Source organism: Dromaius novaehollandiae, chromosome 7, assembly GCF_036370855.1.
Source record: "Dromaius novaehollandiae isolate bDroNov1 chromosome 7, bDroNov1.hap1, whole genome shotgun sequence".
Taxonomy (NCBI): Eukaryota; Metazoa; Chordata; class Aves; order Casuariiformes; family Dromaiidae; genus Dromaius; species Dromaius novaehollandiae.
In genome coordinates, this window is record NC_088104.1 from 9964787 (window position 1) to 9983844 (window position 19058).

Consider the following 19058-nt stretch of genomic DNA (forward strand, 5'->3'; position numbering starts at 1 on the left):
AAGTCATCCATCTAATGCCTTCATTCCTCCCTCCTCTATCTAGCGTGGCAGTATTTTACTGCTCTTTTTCTGTTGCTGTTACATCAAAGTATTCAATGGAGATTCTCTTCTTTTTTACTCTTTTACATTGTTTCCACGTTCTTTGGACTTCCTAATATTTTCCATATAGGGTGAATTCATTTAGCTCAGCCGAGACGAGGGATGAACTGGAAGCTTACTGCAGCTGTTGCATTTTGGGCAGCAGTCTGGGTGCATGGGGGATGCTGGAACTGTTCACTCCCTTTCTCTTGAGTCTGGTCTCCAAAAGCTTGGAGAATAGTTGAACCAAGTTGAACTAACTGATCTATCCCCTTTTAGCCTTCCCTCTCCCCCTTTTCCCCATAGCAATACACATCTTACATAGGGTGGCATAGTAGGAGACCCTATGCGAATAAATAGTTCATCTAAGGTTTGTTAGAAAAAGCCAAGAAAAGATTCAAAACCTCTCCTGCTTTTCTGATGACACAGGACAGTGTTTCATCTCTTGTTCTCAAAACTATATTTTCCAAGTCTTCAGCCCTGAGGGGTTTGGAAGGATGTTTTAAGAATAACAATTTTATTTCTTGTATTCTCTACTTCAGTCCTATCTGCCACATGATTCTGCCCTGGTGAGGGAACCACTTCTGATGGTGCGTTTTAATTAGTTTGGCTATATCTGCAGGGAGGAGTTGTAAATACATGATGTGGTTTTAGGTGTGTGTATCTAAACAGGATATATGAATAGGGAGAAAATGTTTGGGATTCTGTGCTATCAGTGCTTGAGGCTACTCACGTTCCCTGATTTTGCACCAGTACTGGTGGGTGTGTTTGAAAGCTAACCAAGAGACGCTCATGACATCAAGAAATGAAGTGAATTTTTCCATTATGCCAGTTTTGCAAAATGGTCTTTTTTCATTCTGTTCGGTTTCACCATAAGCAAAAGAGGACTTTTATCAGTGATATTTTTTTGTATATGGTGGATAGATTTTATCCTTTGAGATGCAGCCTTTCTCACATATTTGCTGTCCATATGCCGTATGAAATTCAGTTTTTCACAGATACAGAAATGTTCAGAACATTAAGCACTGATGATAGCAGTTATTTTCCACGTATCTTTTAGAACTGTTTTCCCTCTGCTTGGTCAGCCCTATAACTTCTAAAATTCCTCTTTAAAATCTCCCCGTTTAGTTTTTCAGTGGAGCACAACCTGGAGCAAATTTGGCTGCAGTCATGTTAGCACCATGGCAGTGGAGTAGCGCTCAGAGTATAACAGGAATTGCCTCTCTGATAAAACTATATTATCCCCCATAGGCTGCAACTAGAGTCATGAACAGAGACTTTAACTAAAGCTTCTGGTTACAGAATCCAAAAACCAGATTCTTCTCTTTTCAGCAAAATATGAACTTATGATGAGCTGCCCTTTTTTTCCAGACAGTCTGAGGTGTATGTGACTGCATTGCCAGAAGCATACAAATTACCCACTAAGGTCAATGATGTTGGTATATTATTGATGGCTTCTGTCTATTTAAATGGTACCTCGATGGCAAACTTCAGCAGCATGCCTGAGTCGTCAGCAGTTGCGCTGCCACAGCGGACTCATAACCGAGTGTAGGCACTGCTAAAGGCACACACTTGGTAGATCTGAACTTTGAAAGTCAGGAGGAAAAATTAAAATGAGCAGGTGCAGATGCTGTCACGCACAAGAAGGCAAAAATGAATCAGGAATTATTAGGCATCATCTTCATTTAAATCATTCTGCTCTTGTTATTTGACTGTGGAGAACCCCGGGGTGCTGCTGCTTAAGGAGCCCCTGGGGGATGCCGAAGAGCGTGTAGCTTTGCATTGCCATTTCGGGGCTGGCTGTGGTTTTGCTGTAATGCTTTGGCAGGTCTGTTCCCTAACGTCCGTCTGTAGTCAGGTGGGAAGAAGATTTCTGCATTTATATTACACTCCAGCATAAGTGCTTTTCTTCCAAGCTTATTAGTGGAGTCAAGAAATAATTCTTTGAACAGGGTAACGCTGAATAGAAGTTAATTGTTAGTAGGCTATAAATAGCAATGAGTGTAAACCAGAAACCCTTGCATCCAAATACTTCAGACCTGTGAGAAAGCTGGAATCCCAGAACACCACAATTTGGGCTGTGCATCTAGTATTGCACTGTAGTAACGAGTCTGCTTTCTTACAGAGCCCTCGGGGGGGTGGTCAAACTTGTGTGAAGGATTAATACCTTGCAGAAGCCCCACTGAAGGGTAAAAGTGGGGTCTAAAGGGGGCATAGGATATATGCTGCCTCCCTATGGAAAAGAGAATCACACCCCAGATAATCAGTATCATTTTATCCTGGTGGCTGAAGAGTAAAGAGACCTTTTGATGCTAATGGGAACCTTGACATGCACCTCAATGGAAGTGGCTTCAAATGCCTGTCACAGACTACTTATATGGACATTCTTGAAATAAATTAGCCACTGGAAAATTGCTTCCGAAAGCAATATGTCAAACAACCCATCATGAAGGAGTGGAAGATGTATGGAGTTTAAAGTTGGAGTCTAAAACCAGCCCAGCTATGCCCTCCGGAGAGGGAGCTCGGGAGGAACGCTGTGGCCAGTTCCTGCAGACCAAGAATCTTGCTGGGGTTTTGTTTCATTTAAACCCCTTTTTTTGGTTTAAAATGCCTGCTGGTGCAGAGGAAAGCTTCTAAATGTTTTCCCAAGTGCCTAGCTACATAACGTAAATAAAACAGATGAGGACACTGTAATATGTTTTGTTCTTATGTTAGGTGGGAAGGAAACAGGCTGACTCGTGATTTTATTCACTTGTGTGGGGACCAATAAACTACTGGAAAGATACCTAGCCAGACACAGCCAGGGTATTTCTGACAGATTATCTAATTGGGAAAGTTGGAAGAACTTAAGTATATAACTGGACAGAGGCTGCAGGTATTGAAAACAGTGGTAAAAGTTCTGTGAAAATAGCTGTGTCAGTGCAGAGGGTTTCTGAAAACCTTGCTCTGTGCAATAAGCACAAATGGGAAGAGTCGTTCTGCTCCTATTGTAAAAATAACAGTAATATATTTCTGAGACTGCTATTTTCCACAGAGCTCACTTGACAATAAGTAATTCCAAATTCATTGCTGTGCATTGTTTCACAGTTCGTGTAATCACAACAGAATTGCTGTAAACTTGATGCACAAGATAATGATAAATCAAGCATAATGTATTTTCCCCGAACCTAAAACTAAGTAATCCTGATTTCAGTGTATGATATACCAGCTCTGTATGTATGGTAGGTCCTACTGAATCGAGAACATATGTATTCATCATATGCTTGCTAATTAATAGAATGATTACCTTGAAGGTGACCTGTTATCCACAGCTAAAAAAGATACTGAATCAGCACCTTATTGTATGTAAAAGTAGTTACTGTAGGAGATGGCGTTATCTCTCTTTCCTCCCACAGGTTTTTGTAACTGTCTCAAGCTAAGACTTCTTCAGCAAAATAATTTCTGTCTTCATCTTTCTTTCACCTTACACAGGATATTCCCGCAGACACTGTCCAATCTAATTTCCATACAGCCAGCACAGACACTTTTACATTTTAATTTGCATTCAACTGGCAGATGCAGTCTGCATAGAAGTGTTTTGCATTTTGTACAACTTCACGGTAGCCTGCTCTCTTATTCGCTGTTTATCTTGGGAGAAAAATAATGACAAGCCTCCCTTTTAAAGCTGACATTTTGTTTTCTTTGGAAGAAAAAAAAGTATATATGCCTTCAGTGGAAAATGCTTATTGTTCCTCTAGAAGCTGCATTCTCCCATTCCTTTCTGCCTTTTCTGCTATAAACCACTTTTTTTTGTCATAAAATAAACTTATCACTCCTGTCTGCATCCATTTCCTGCTATGAATTTGGATGGAGAAAATATAATTTTCTCCAATGTGTACTTTAGTCTTCTTTGTAGCCTGTTTGAAAAAATCCATTCAAGGATACAATAATGCAGTTATTTTTGTTTTCTGAGATGACGTTCTTCTTAAGAGTATTATATAAATCACAATCAGATTACTGAGCAAATTTTCCCTTTTGTCTGTTTAGTGCAATTTAACAAATTCTACATGAGATTTCTCAGAACTGAACTAGCCATTAGAGATAATGCTGGGTTTTTGTTCACTTTATTAGTGTATAAGCACTACGTGCTTCAGTTTTCTGTTTTTTTCTATAAAGTCTATTCAACTAGTCCAGCTACTGGCAACACTGCAACAGAGTGCTAATAAAGTTAAAGAAATTAATTTGCCTGCTGCTACCGTAGGGCTCCCCGCACTGGCTAACGTGACGGTATCGATGAAAATGCCAATGATTCAGCAGGGTGGCATAACCGACTGAACTCTGCCAGCTAGGTTAAATGCAATAGCGGAGAACGGCAAAGCGCTTCACGTTGTCAATAGTCTTCGTTTGTGTCTGGTGTGTTGGTATTTGCAGTGATGAAGCTCCAGGCAGCCAGTTGGTTACAGATAAGTTTCACATTGACTGGGACTCAGTGCTTGTCAACTCTGATAATGTCATCGTAGCTCGATTCGATGGCAGAGGGAGTGGATTTCAAGGCCTTAAGATCCTGCAGGAAGTCCACCGGTGCTTGGGATCAGTGGAAGTGAAGGACCAAATAGCAGCCGTAGAGTACGTATGTGCAAACTTCTCTTCTCTATTGCTCCACCTCCACCTTGGTGAATAAACCTTCCCAACTTAACCTGCCCAGAATGTTTTCTGTGCATAGTGAATGCCGTTAATGTTTATTTTTAACGCAGTTGCAAATTTTGAAACAATCATCTTGCATTGCAAATAGCAAATTAAAGATCGAAGAGGTGCTTGCTTTGTGTGTTGGTGCTTCTCTTCGATGAAGCAGTCCTTCAGTCTAAATATGCTATCTAAGCTAGCTCACATTTGTCTAGATTCCTTAATGTTTTAATATTTCACTGCATTTGTTTTATAATATCTTAGGCCTATTCAGTACGATGCTGCTGTCACTTCCACCACAGAGTTCTGGAGTAATTGTACCAAGCAGATGGACTTGTAATGGTGTAAATGAGAGCAAAATTTGGACAAGTGCCTATTTATTTCTCACTTTCCTTGTCATTCTTATAGTGGTATAAATCCAGCAACTGCAGAAGAGAGTCATCACCCACTGTAGATTTATCACACAAAGCTTTGACAGCACTCTTTACCAAGGAAGCCCCTCTCAAATAGGCTGATATTAAGGTCTAGATGGATTTTTTGTAGGGGGTCCTCCAGGAAAGGCCAGGACAAGCTGTAAGCTAGATTTTTTTTTTTTTTTTTTTTTTTTTTTGGAAGGGGTTGATACCTCAACTGTCGCATGAGTAGGTCTGTCTCTGACATGGCAGAAGTGCATGAGAGGGCTCCTAGGGCTGAGGCTGGTCAGGAATGGGCTGCAATTTTTCTCGCTGCCTTCCGAGTGACCCTTGGGGAAAGGCCATCAGAAGCAGCCTTGAGCTGTGTTATGCAGTTTGAGCTCTGTGTTCAAACACTAAGAGGTTATAGACTAAATTACACCTGGCCTCTTTCTTGGACGCACTGCATGGGAAGAGCCCTTGGCTGAGAGGAGGGGCTGCAATTGTTTTTGGCTGTTCAAAAGCAGTTGGATTTTGCCCTCGGGTTATTAAATCTTTCCCATATAAAATTGACCACTGCTGATTAATTGCCTTAATGAGAAAATTAATCATTTGGATAATTATCTAGACTAAAGAAGTTGCATTCGTCTAGCTGTCTGAAAGCCAGGGCGCTGGCCAAAGGCAGTCGCTTCAGCTCCCTCCCTTGTCAGTGGAAGATATAGGTGCTGGGGGAGGCTGCTGCTCCCCAGCCTGAGAGTGTCCTACGTGGGTGGGAAGAGGGACCATTCGACGGTGTCTCTCTTCTCTCCATTCGCTGCAGAATGAGTGTGAATGAGCAGTATAGACAAGTTGCATTTCCTGCAAACTTCCTACTTCGTTGTCACTATTTGTTCTTTTACCTCGCTCACAACTATGACAATTACTTACTGTGTGAACACTTTTCTTTACATATTAGATTCACTAAAATAAAAAGCAAACTTCATTTTTTTTTCTTGCAGATCCTTACTGAAACAACCGTTCATTGATCCTAAGAGACTGAGTATATTTGGAAAGGTAATGTGCAGAAATAGCAGGATGTATCATCATGATTCTTCAAGAGAATACTATAAATTCATAAGCAAATATATTTATGTGCTTTCCTAAGACAATTTCAATTATTAAAAGAGGGGGGGAAACTTGCCATAATTTACTGTATATTCTGTATTTTTTCTATTTTTTTTTTCTCAAAATGGCTATTTGAGATAGATCGGTTTTGTGGTACTGCAGTATTTGCATTTCAGAATCTGCTGAGAAATATCCATTTTCATTAGAAATTTTGAATATGGACTTAGTTTCTGTAAAAGCTTGCTTCTTACACTTTCACATTTGGTCTATAGTTAAATAGATAACGTCCTTCTAATACAAGTTTTGTGTCCACATGCTTTATTGACCATTCAAGCCGGCTGAGTTGTGAGCCTATAGTACCAGGAACCACTTCCTCCTTGTGCCATCTGCTAGAAATCTCTCCTTTGCTATTTTATCAGCTGCTTAACTGCTTGGTATGTCATTGCCTCTAGCCTTAGAAAGAGCCAGGCAAAGGTTTAACCTTTAGTAAAGAACTAAAACGCATTTTACTGATTTCTGTTAAAAAACAGCAGTTAGAAACAGCACGTAATTAACGCTTCTTTTACAAACTAGCATTTGCATCCTCCTCCTTTTTTTTTTTTTTTTTAAATATTACCTTGCAGATGATGATGATTTGTGCCTTTCAACACAAAGCAGCAACAAGCCACACACCAGGGTACCTAGACAAGCCCCATGGTCACCAGTGACAGGAGCAGCGTGCCCACCACTGGGAAGCCCCTCGCTTCCCATCGCTGCTCTGCTGCTAACTTGCTGCCTGGCCTCAGGCAAGGCACTTAACCTTCCTGTGCCTGTCTGTCTGAATGCAAAATGGGGAGAGTGGTATTCACCTCCTGAGCGGTAGCATTTTGAGCGTTGGTTAATGTTTGTAAAGCGTAGTGGAAATGAAGTACTGACTACTTTTAGCGTTCCACATGAGCATGACCTTCTCGAAAGACGTGAGCTCCTGCCACATTCCTTGAGCTAAAAACTGTCGTTGCAAGAATATCAACAGCATCAAGAGCAGTATTTGGTTTTTAGGGGAGCCTTCAAACAGGGATTGCATTCAGCTGAGGGTGGATGGATGGATGGAGCTGATTGCATCTGCCACATAATGGCACATGTTGCTATTCAGTTTTGGTGCTGGTTGCCAAAACACAAGAAAGTACACATGCATATAAGCATATACATTCCTCCATACCCTCTTTCCTCAAAAGGCTGAAGATATCATTTCTGAAATGCCGTCAGTAAACACACCCGAATTACTCAGTTGTTTCTGACTTTAGAGATTCATTTCATTGCCTCTTGAAAATTTCCACAAGTTTGTATAGGAGATTAGACAGCATCTTGTTTCCTAATGGTGACGTGATGAGGCAAGTACCATGGGCTTTACATTTTAACAGGACTTTTTACATGACTGCGGAAAGCTACCTGCAAAAACTTTGTCTTCTCCAAAATATTACTGATAGTGGTGTTCCCACATTTATTTTCAGAAGGAAAGACTGAGGAATGAAAATTGGAAGTGTGGGAAGGCGAAGAGCAAAAACTGGGAAATTCAGTAATCTTCAGTGCTGCTTTGAATTCAGAGTTTACTGTTTCCAAAGTAGTTAACCCCACAACATTGCTTTCCTGAGATCTGACTTCCAGTGGCAAAAAAAATAAAAATAAAATAAAATAAATTTTAAATGTCAGTTTTAAAATTAGGAAAAAATCCTCTTAAAAGTTTCCTAGGGTTATTGCATTTCCCACCACTGTGCTTATTTTAGTCGATTAAAAATCTTCTTTTAGACCCATTTTCTGTTTACTATGTACAACACTGTGATAGGAAAAGTCTTTTTTTTTTTTTTTCTTTCTGTACATGAAATTGTGCTGATTGATGGAAACGGAACATGCATTTGCTTGAAAATAAGTTGACTTTTTTATTACCAAATGCTGATCTCATACAGCTGAACTCATGCATGCTGTCATGGAGCTCTTCAGATTACTTGAATTCTAAGAGAGGATTCAGAACGACTCAGAAATGAAAGTCTTGCCAAAATCAGTAATGTAAACTACTAATAAGAGTAACAAGAATGTCCAGAGGGCACAGTGTGGAAAATACCTGCTTCTTAGTGCCAGGCAATCTGCCAGTGCCGTCTTGCTTATCTCTGCAAGCGGTATGTGCTCAAGTGATGAATGATCCAGGGGCCTTCCTGAGTGGTTACACAGCGAATTATGGTTAGTTTGCATTTCCCTGTCATGGAAGTAGAAAAAGAGCTTGAAAATAAGTTAAAAGGAAGGACTCCACAGCCAATGGCTTCTTGAAAATATCGCAATTAGGATGAAACAACAGAAATCAGACCTATGAGCAAGGCACCCAGACGCTTGCATTAGGAAATATGTAAAGTATTGGTTCCATCATCATTGTGAGATGCTTCTAAAAGTGTGGGCTCACTGTGTAATGTTTTTGTCCTGGAAAGCTTGGCTGGAAGCAAGGCCACAAGCATAAAGGAAAGAAATTCCCAGGAGAGCTAAACCAAGTTCTTAATGAATACATGGCATAAATAATAAATAACCTGGCAATATCTATCCTAGGATTAAAATCATGCTGTGGAGCTACTGGGACAGACACAAACAGAATATTAAATAAAAGAAGTAGAGAACCCAGAGGCAGAGGAAAGTTGCTATTCTCTTAAACTCTTTGAATTATATAAGTTTTTGGTGCCCACTCAGAAATTCTTTCTTAGGTTGAATCTGCTCCTGCGCATGGACAATTCTGTGCTATTCTTGGCCTGCTGTGCTGGACTTTGCATGGGTAGGGGACAACTTAGTTCCTCACACTCCTTGGAAAATCCAGTTCTGTATTTCCTTTTGTGTGCCCATCCACATGTACTATAGGCTGGCTTCAAAGAACATTCCTGTTCGCTTCCTCAGTGAGGTTAAAGGGTTTTCAAGTATTCCAGCTCTTCCAGAGAGGGCAACTGTTGATTAAATATTTAGACATGAAGAATGGGAGCAGGCAGGATACAAAAAAGTCCACAAGAAGCCTATGTGAGCATTTGATGCAATATTTATTCTTTGGGGTTGAGGTGTTTTTTTTTTTACATTTTTCTTTTCCTTGTCATGGGATAATTTCTTCTTGTTGAAATGTGTTTGTGCCAAACACAAAACAACACAAAACCCCAAAATACCTGCAAAAGTCAATTTTCAAGCATCGAAGAAGAAAGAGCAAAGATGGCAAACAGAGAAATTTGAAGAGCCCATAATATATGAGAAAATCATTGATCTGAGACTCCACAACTCAAAATTTCATTTTCTATGGGTCTGGAACAGAAATAGCTGTACACATATGCATTGTCAATGTCATTCAAAAGGAACCGCTGATCTCATGTTAAAGGACTTGCTTTCGTGGACTGATCGGCTGTAAGGACAGCCAGGAGCAGTGGGGTAAGGAGGGAGCTTGCCCTCTACACCCCATGTCTCCCAGCTCTTTCCTGCTCTCGGTTCTCCTGCACTGTAACAGCAGCCTGGTGGTCAGAAATTGCACCCAGAGATTAGCATGATATTGAGCAACGTGGCTACATATAGGTTTTTTTCTGCAAGTTGCTGAAGGATCTGTACCTCTCTCTGGGGTGTTTGACAATGCTGCAGCAAAAAAACCTCATTAATAGTGGTAGGATTCAATCTGCAAAGGTCCAAGTGTCAGAGGGAGCACGCTTTGCAATCAGTTCATGGTTTTTCCCCATTCCCATTCTCTCTCTCTCTCCCCAGTCAGCAATGTGCTCAGTGTGTCCCAATAATTAGCAAATATCTACGCTAAATATATCAGAAAGTGAATACAAATCTTACTGTCTAGGCTGTATTCCCAAGAGCCTTGCCTTCCTTTTTTTTTTTTTTTTTTTTCCTGTAGCTTTCCAGTCTTTTCCTAGCTACAGGGTAGTGTGCCATGATGGAACTATGGACCTTAAATTGAAATACACTCATTATTATTAAATGGCATACTTTAAAGATCACAGCCAGGCCAAATGATATCTTTATTCACTCTTAACTGTATGTTTGCAATTGTATATAAATACATACGATAAATTACGTACATGCTATAAAATAGTACTGTCGGATTAGCATAATGCCATTTAACTTCATTATTATTAGAAAGAAATGAACAAACAAAACTCTCATGATATTGTTTCCACTGGTAGGGATACGGTGGCTACATTACATCAATGATCCTGAAATCCAGTGAACGGCTTTTCAAATGTGGAGCTGTGGTGGCACCAATTACAGACATGAAGCTGTACGGTGAGTACTCCTATCCTTCACCTGCATGACAGCTTATTTCAAAATATCTTTTATTCATGGAGCTACTATTCATTTTACCTAAGGGCAGGCAATGTAGGGATATCGACTATCCCCTCACTATCTCATTCTCCCCTTTAAATGAAAGGGTGAGGGCAGATAACACTGGGATGGTTCACCGAAACATATAACAAATACATTGTTATTTACACCACGATTTTTGTCAGAAGAGTTGTGTTTCCCATTTCACACCGAAATTCAATCAGGCATCTCATTCCCTTAGACTCTTTTAGTGTATCAGCCTGAGTCCAGATTTTTAATAGATATGGTAAGGAGAGATACGTATGAATCTTTTAAAGTTAGTGGTAAAGTTCCTTGTGATCTCCACCGTGTCCTCATTCAGTCACAGGGCATTTGGCTGTGTATGTGACACACTGGGCGTATACTACGGACTATGCTACACAGGAGATCAGATTAAATAGCTTCTCCTGACTGTAAGTCAGACCTGAGCATCTTTTAAATAGAATTAATTTTGATGAATTCTGAAGCTTTTGTTTTTGCTTACATAGCATCAGCCTTTTCAGAAAGATACCTGGGTATTCCTTCAAAAGAGGAAAATACCTATCAGGTAAGTTAGTGTAAACAAGTAATTTAGAGTTATAGTTTTACTTTTAAAATACAATTCAGTTACACCTTTGTGTGTGTTTGTTTACTAGGCATCCAGCGTATTACACAATCTTCATGGTTTAAAAGAAGCAAATTTGCTAATAGTTCACGGGACAGCTGATAGTAAGTATTTATAGATGCAATTACGTTTGTCGTCAGAGGTCTTAATAGATATTCAAAGACAGGTGAGGCATGCACGTAACAAGAACATTTTTAGTTCTGCTGTCCCTCCAGTAGGGTTTTCTATCCAAAGAGATTTGATTGTCTGTTTCAATTGTCGCTTCTGGCTCTAAGCTGATGACGCTTTTCTTTGCTGAATATTTGTACCTTTTAGGTGCTGTATGTTCTAATTTCTTTAAATCTTGTGGACCACTGTCTTGCTCATGAAAGGTATTATATCAATTATTAATAGAACAACATACATTTTTAATGGTATTTCAAATTTATAGAGCTTCTGCAATTGAAGAAAAAATTACCGGTACAGTCGGTGAAGTACAGTACCCAATGGGAAGTTAAACTTCCCAGCTAATTAATTGCAAGTTACTGCCAAAGCATTGGAAGCTGAACTATGGGGAGGCCTTTCATAGAGCCGGCAGTTTTAACACTAGTTTAATGCAGACAAATAGAAAAATAGAATAAGGTCTGGCACTTAAACTGCAATTACCCGCCAACCTCATCAAAGCTGTGTTTTGGATCGCAAGCGCAGTCCGAGGGGTGCAGATCCCACCTGGAGCACCGTCCTGCGCAGAGCGGGTGAGAGCAGATGCCTTAGGCGGCCGAGCAGGCGTGAGGGTCGCCGACTTTGCCGATGGTAAAAGGCATCAGCAATTTCTGCCCCTCTGAACTCCGCTCTCAAGGGAAGTGGGATGCTGGTAGGTGTCTGAGCAATATAATGTGTTCAAGACTATGATTCTTATTGCCTGCTGTCCTTGCTTAATGTCACGTCTAGTGACACGGCCGAGTCCACTTTCAGCCTTAGCTGTACAGGCCTAGAGCACGGTGATAAAGTTGCCAGTTTTTACTACCGAAAAGATTAAGTTGCTGATATATTACACAAAGTTCATTACCTGAAGAAGCGTGGGCTGCAACAATCCTGTGCAAGCAAGAGAAAATCTGCTGTGCTGTCCCTTAACACGGTTATTAGCTCTCATGATGTTCAAACACAATGGTTTTACACACCTCAAAACTACTGCAGTCTGAGAAAATCAGGGGTGGCGAGAGGAATCTTTACTGAGTGCCTAGAAAGCATAGCTTGGTGCTTTCATCTCCCAACTCACTTCTCCAAAAACATCTATTCTTTCATACTATGTCACTATTATTGATTGGGCTGTGCGTTTGTGACCAGAAATAAAGTTAGTCAACTGCAAATCTGGTATTTACAAAGAAGCATTCTGAGTCAAAGTTATTTAACAGATAAACATTTTGTATTAACTTGGCTTTTTCTGATAATATCAAATGTCATTGTCTTGCAGTGAAAGTCCACTTCCAGCATTCAGCAGAACTAATTAAACATCTAATAAAAGCTGGAGTTAATTACACTATGCAGGTATGTGCAGCTGTGGCATTTTCTATAAACATAGTTCAACATTTAATCTCATATCGCTATTCCTTCCCTGAAAAGGGTCCTCCCTACCACCATGCCCTCGCATTGCCCCGGTTTGCAGGTAGAATGCTGCTTAATCCTATTTTACTTACTGTTAGTGTGGACGTTAAGAACCGGATCTTGTCACTGTTCCGCTGGGCTCCTTCCCCTCTCTCACATCTCCTTTTTTTTCATCTATTTATCCTACAACACTATATAAAATGCCTTCTTGTCCACACGCACTCTGCATAATACGGAAATATCAATATTGTGGTCTGTTTTTATCTAGAAAGGTGATGGGTCACACAAGACTAGTTTCCCCTTATTTTCAACATTTCAAGCCTATTAAGAGATAGCTAAAATGTTGGGACGCTGTTCCCCTCTGTCTGTGGTCGCCCTGAGGGTGAGCGTGCTGTGAGGCCAGGCTGGGGCGGAGGAGGACAAGGTATCTTTGAAGACGACCAGCTGGAGAGTAACTGGATTTTGCTGGTTGAGGGTTCTGTTGCAGTAAAGTTTCTTGAATATCTTAGATGATGTGGTTTCTGCTCACTTCTCCAAATATCTCTGATGTTAGGCATTACAAACCTTGTTTTTACTGACCTATATAGGTGAACCTGTAGTTTCCACTGAAATGTGTAAGATCGCATGAGGGAGGAGGTGGTAGCAGGGAAGTAGATATCAATTATGAATGGAAAAAAAGTTTATGCATGAAATCCGAATGGCATAGGAGCTGTTCTCGCTGTCCTTGTGATTTCAGCTGAGATGATGTTTTGTCCTGTAAAGAGAGGAAGAAGTAGAAATGAGAGATGTCTCTCAGAAACAGCCCTGTTAAGCAATTCTCATGCAATCTTGTGATTGCCAGAGTTTTAGGAAGGGGCTGAATCTGTTTGCCTCAAACCACAGCAAGTGTCGTCATCTAAACTCTGTGATCTGGATTTATTCAGTCAGTCTACAAATTCCCATTCAGCCTCAGTTGGACGAAAGTCCCAATGAATTTTGAGTTAACAGATAGAAACGTCCTCGTCCACCCTGGGAAAGGCAGGTGATGGGCTTTAGATAAGATAGGAAGGTAGTTAAAAATATTAATAAAAAGATTTTTTGCTTAACCCTTAGAAGCTGAGATATTAAGAGGTACCTAAAAGTATGAGGTAATTAATCCACATTGACGTTAATGGAATTTGGATGGCTAGACACCATTGAAAATCCCATCTAAATAAACATGTAAGCACAATGACTGAGAATTTTTTTTTTTGTTTTGTTTTGCTTCTACAGATCCCACTGCAGTGGTTATTTTATTTAAGTTTTGAATTCCGAGGGAACGAGTTTTACTTTGAGTTCTATTAGCTCTCCTTGATGCCATAAAACTAATGTTGTCATCCTGTTGTTATCTAAAACATTTTGAAGATCAAAAAAAGAAAATTAGAGCCCTAAATATTTGAAAAGCCTTTAAAAAACTGTTTACTTTTTTCCTTTTGCCTCTGCTAGATCTACCCAGATGAAGGTCATAACATTGCTTCTGAGAAAAGCAAATATCACCTTTACAGCACAATCCTTGGCTTTTTTAGTGCTTGTTTAAAGGAGGAGACACCAATTCTACCACAGGAACCTGAAGAGGATGAATAAGGAAGCCTATTTGTGTAGTACTGAAGGGGATTTACTTTGCGGCTCAATGAAACCTTAAATAAAAGTGACTGTAAGATTGCAGATTCTGCAGAAGCTCAAGGGCAGCTAAAGGATATCACAGCGGAACAGCACATTTAGAGACAATGAGCTAATAAACTGGAATTCGAATACAAAATCCAAACGTATTACCAAGGGACAAAACCTTTACCTTTGTGGAAGGTCAACAGTTGGTTACAGTTTCCTGGAAGAACTTAGTTTTGCATAAATGTAGGGTTAGTGCATGTTTGTTATGTTAAGCCTCACTGTTGGTTCTGTAAGTGGTTGCTCGTTTTTTAATTTAAATGCACATCTTTATTCATCTTTGCATAATGCACAACCTATCGTAAGTATTATGGCCACTAATACTTTAAAAGGTGAGCTGCAGTCTAACACTTTACTGTAATGTTACAATAAGTGCAATTCTTTCGCTGTCTATTACACATAAGAAACCATGGAGTTAATAAAGGGCACGATATTTTCTGTAGTTTCTGCTCAAAGGGGAAATATTGTCCAGTGCATCATATAACATCAATATTGAAAATGATTTTTTTTTCAATTTTAGCATTTACTATTATTACTGTACCTACTAGTAACCAATAGAGGATTTTTTGGTAGTGTACTCTTGGTCTTACTGTGTATACATGAGACTCCCTAAGCAGAAAATCTTTCTGAGCTTGAACAGGTTTTTCAAGATGTAATTAACAGCTATACTTAAAACAATATCTGCAATTGAAATCTTTCCCCAATCCAAAATGTATCTATTGTTTCCTTAAAATATGTTTGGGTTGTGCTTTGGTATTGTTTATAGTAGTTAATAGTTTGCTGGTTACACTCTAATTTTAGAATATGCTACTTTGTCACATGTAAATTAGATACATAAATATTAAATTATAGTTTCAGATAAAGAAAATTTATTAACAATGTATAATGCCACTGAGTAATACTTTACTCTTCAAATGAAGAATTATTTTGTATAGTGCATCTTCCTTTTCTTCCATCTGGTCTCAGATTTAATTTGATGTCCATCAGGGTGGCCACATCGCTGGAACACTCCATTAGTTTTTATTTGGTATTCCACGGCTGCTCATTAAGTCTCTTACAACAGGATTTAGATTCAGCGGCGTTACAAAGAAATGAAATGTTTCTCATTCAAGGCAAAAGAAGATCCTGACAAGTGAAATATGATTATTTATTCAGGAGGAGAGCCCCCATACATCCATTTATTTGCTGAGGCGAATTACAGCAATAGAAATTGAAACTATGAAATAAATAAGGCAGCCAGTTTCAGTCTTCAGAATATTAACTCTGATCACTGAAATCAAGTACAATGTTCACCTAATTTGGGGTATCTTCCTGAAGGTATGTGAACACTCTTGACAGATGCTGTGCAACTTACAGGAGAATAGCTGTAATTTTTTTCTTTCTGGATATATTCCAAATACTTTCCTACCCAATTAAGGTCTCATTTCTTGCAAGATTAAAAAGAAGGTAATTTTTGGAAGGTAACTTATACTATAAAAGATGCAAAGATCTGTGTATTTTATGAAGAATGGAAATTGTTTTTAAAGTAATTGAAAATCACCTGAAGCTTTTTATTCATTATTTTCCTCTGGAATATTTTCTTTAACTATTAGCATTTTTTATGATGCAAATAATTAATTTGTCTGAAAGATGTGGTTTTATGGAACACTGAAAAGTCTCTGTCTTTTAATGTTTAGTATTTATCTTGTTTTATTAGCAATGTTTAACTATTTTTCAATTAGTTTAATACAGTTTTAATGTGCAATGACATCTTGTCTGGGTCCCAGTGTCCACAAAGTATGACTTTGCTTTGTGGTATTTATAGTACATATGTGTAGTACATATGTACAGTGCAAGTATAGTATATATGTATGAAACCTGGAGGCTGCCTGTATGCACTAGGATAAGATCATACAAAAAAAAAAAAAAAAAAAAAAAAAGCAAGAGAAGAATTCAAACAAGGCTCTACAACCCCTGCTTTTTACTGAAGGAGCAACATTTTGAGTCTTCTGTTGGCTGGGACTTCTTCTAGATTGTGGTTTTATAAATTACCCCCATTACTTAATAAATGTCCACCTGATAATGCCGATGGTTTTCCTAACCGAACGCAGTCAGCGAGATCCTAATCCGGTTGGACTCCATGAGATGTTTTTCTTGATTCGGGCCAAGCGCACGCAAGGAAACCACAGCCCGTGTGCGGGGCGCACGGCAGCAACCCGGCGTGCGGAGGCCGCGTGGAGAGGTCGGTCCTTCGCGGGATGGGCTGCCTCCTTCTCTGCGAGACAGCTCGCAGGTGCTCCCAGTTACTACGTTTCACATATATCATCTTTAGTCGCCTGCAGACTACCCGGCTCACGTCTCAGCGGTAGGATCATAGATGCATTTTATTTCAGATGCGTGTGTTTTGCAGGAGCCCATCCCCGGCCCCTCTCTCCCCCGTGCCTCTCTGCTCCAGGCCCTCCAGCTTGCTCCTTCCACCCCAGCATCTCACCTCCAGTTTTGGTCAGTGTACCTGAATGTGAAGGTGACGTGAGGACATGGCTTCTGTAAGAACACTGTTGCAAGGACTGGTATGTTTAAAAGGCGTGTGGTGTTTGAAATGTGGGTTATCCTCTGTGGAAATTTGGTATGCTTTTAATATATTTAATATGTCTCACACTGCTACAAATACATGTATTTTTACATATAAGCATGTACATGAAGGTGATCGTCAGACCTAGATTAATTGGTTTTAATGGAATTGTGGTATGTCACTTAAATTCAGATATTGCAGAAGTAATTGTAGATACAGCCTCCGATTCTAGCTATACTAAAGAATTCGGGGCAGGGGGAGGTCCAGAGCCATCCCGCCCTTGCTAACCAGTTCACATATTTCTTCCGCTTCCAGCACAACTGAGTGTTGTTACCTGTCAGCTTCTACATACATAACTAATGGCTATCAGTCATTAATTAGTTTATGCGATTTATAGTGCCAGTCAAGAATTAGTACACATTGCATAGAAATGGCATGAAAAGTGGATTTTTCTGTAGCTTATCCTTTGTTAAACACCGTAATGATATTTTAGGTCTGAAAAATTACTATTTGATTCAGTTGTCTTTAAAGTACGACACTTTTTAGACTAGACCTACTAATTTAGGGAGACCTAGGGAGTCAGAATATCCATTTACTGCATGATAGCTTCTTGATTTCATCTCTCCTATTTCTGGTATTAGGACTTGCAAAACCTATGAAACCTCTAGGTCAGATTGTAATTTCAGTTATATTATGAAATCAGGAGTAACTGCACATCAATTAAAAGTAATTTTTTCAGATTGTTGAGTACAAAAAAAGGGTGATTGTTTTTAAATCCCTTTTTTAACCTTTTTTGCAGTAAGGACAGAATTATTCATGATCCAGTTTGATCAGCATCTGCTGCCCCTTGCTATGATTTCCTGTAACCCGACTGCTTGTTGTTCCTATGTTTTCAGCATATGGAGACCTACCCGTGGCTGAAAATGAAGATGATAACCTCTGTTCCCTCAGCTCTGGCACTTAGCTTGAGTATGCAGTCAGTTAGATTCATTTAGCGGAGAAATTGTGCCTTTCGAGAGAGAAGACCTTGTATTTGATAGGTAGCCAAAGATTCTCCTTGGAAACTTGGGAGTGTGAGTGTGGGCTCATTTAATAAAATGCTGCGGATACAAGGTGTAACCCCGTATCCCTCGTCGCAGGTTTATTAGATGTTACTGAAGGAACTGAAACACGGAGAAGACTAGCCCAAAGAGACCGAGCGCCGGCTGCTTTTACACAGCCTGGAAACACACAGGCAAGGTGCAGTGGTGCTGGCATTTTGTATTTGCTTCAGGTAACTCCTGCTGTCAAGGCAGTCGCCTCTGGGGAAGGAAGACCCTCACCGGCATTGATTACCGGTGCAGCTCGTGCAAAACCTCTCTCAGTACCGTTAAGAGCCCTCCCTTCTCTTTTGAGTGATTTCAAGAGCGCTTCTGGGAATTGGGAGCTCAGGGGATGTGGCTCAGGAGAGACAGTTTCCAAGTGCCTGGAGCTCTAAAAAGGAAAGAAAGGATTTAGTTCAACTTGTCTGTCTTGCATTTCGTATGCCCAGAGGCTGCTCTGGAGGTAGGTGGGTGACGAGCATCATCGGTTCCTTCACCGGGGGTTAGCATCACATGGTTTCTACCAAACGAGCACAAAATTCTCCAGTGGTAATCACGGTGAATGCCTATATTACAGAAGGAAAGCGATGCCTTAAAATTACAGTGCTGTTAGATCAAGTCGCTGAGCTGTTTCGATAGAATTGAGGAAATTCGAACTGCTTGAGAATCTGGTCCAAAGTTTCCATTTAACTTGGGACTAGACTTCTTGCCTGTATAATTAGTTTAGAAATACAATATCCGACTTTTACATAAGCCTCACTCAACAACAACAAAATTGATTTAATAATGATTATACCCCATGAGGACACAAATGATACGTACAGTTCTTCTTAATTAAAATATCCCATCAAGCGGTAACAGCCCCACATTTTTGTATTTCAGGACCAAATAAAAAAGAATGCTTCTGGTTGATAAAATGAGCAGAGCGATTATAATTGGTAGGAAAATATTCCCCTAAGGAAAAT

General features: G+C 39.8%; 1 protein-coding gene across 2 annotated transcripts in view; it reads left to right on the top strand.

Annotated features, from left to right (window-relative positions):
- Positions 1-16522, top strand: part of DPP10 (dipeptidyl peptidase like 10) — a 280467-nt gene extending 263945 nt beyond the window's left edge. The window contains exons 20-26 of one of the 2 annotated variants that reach the window (XM_064514639.1): positions 4489-4683; positions 6131-6185; positions 10412-10511; positions 11078-11136; positions 11225-11297; positions 12647-12720; positions 14242-16522. In XM_064514639.1, the coding sequence (XP_064370709.1) occupies positions 4489-4683; positions 6131-6185; positions 10412-10511; positions 11078-11136; positions 11225-11297; positions 12647-12720; positions 14242-14379 (694 nt within the window). In that variant the 3' untranslated portion in view covers positions 14380-16522. The remainder of the gene's footprint in view (positions 1-4488; positions 4684-6130; positions 6186-10411; positions 10512-11077; positions 11137-11224; positions 11298-12646; positions 12721-14241) is intronic. The other variant, XM_064514640.1, reaches the window with a different exon arrangement.
- The last annotated feature ends 2536 nt before the right edge of the window (positions 16523-19058 follow it).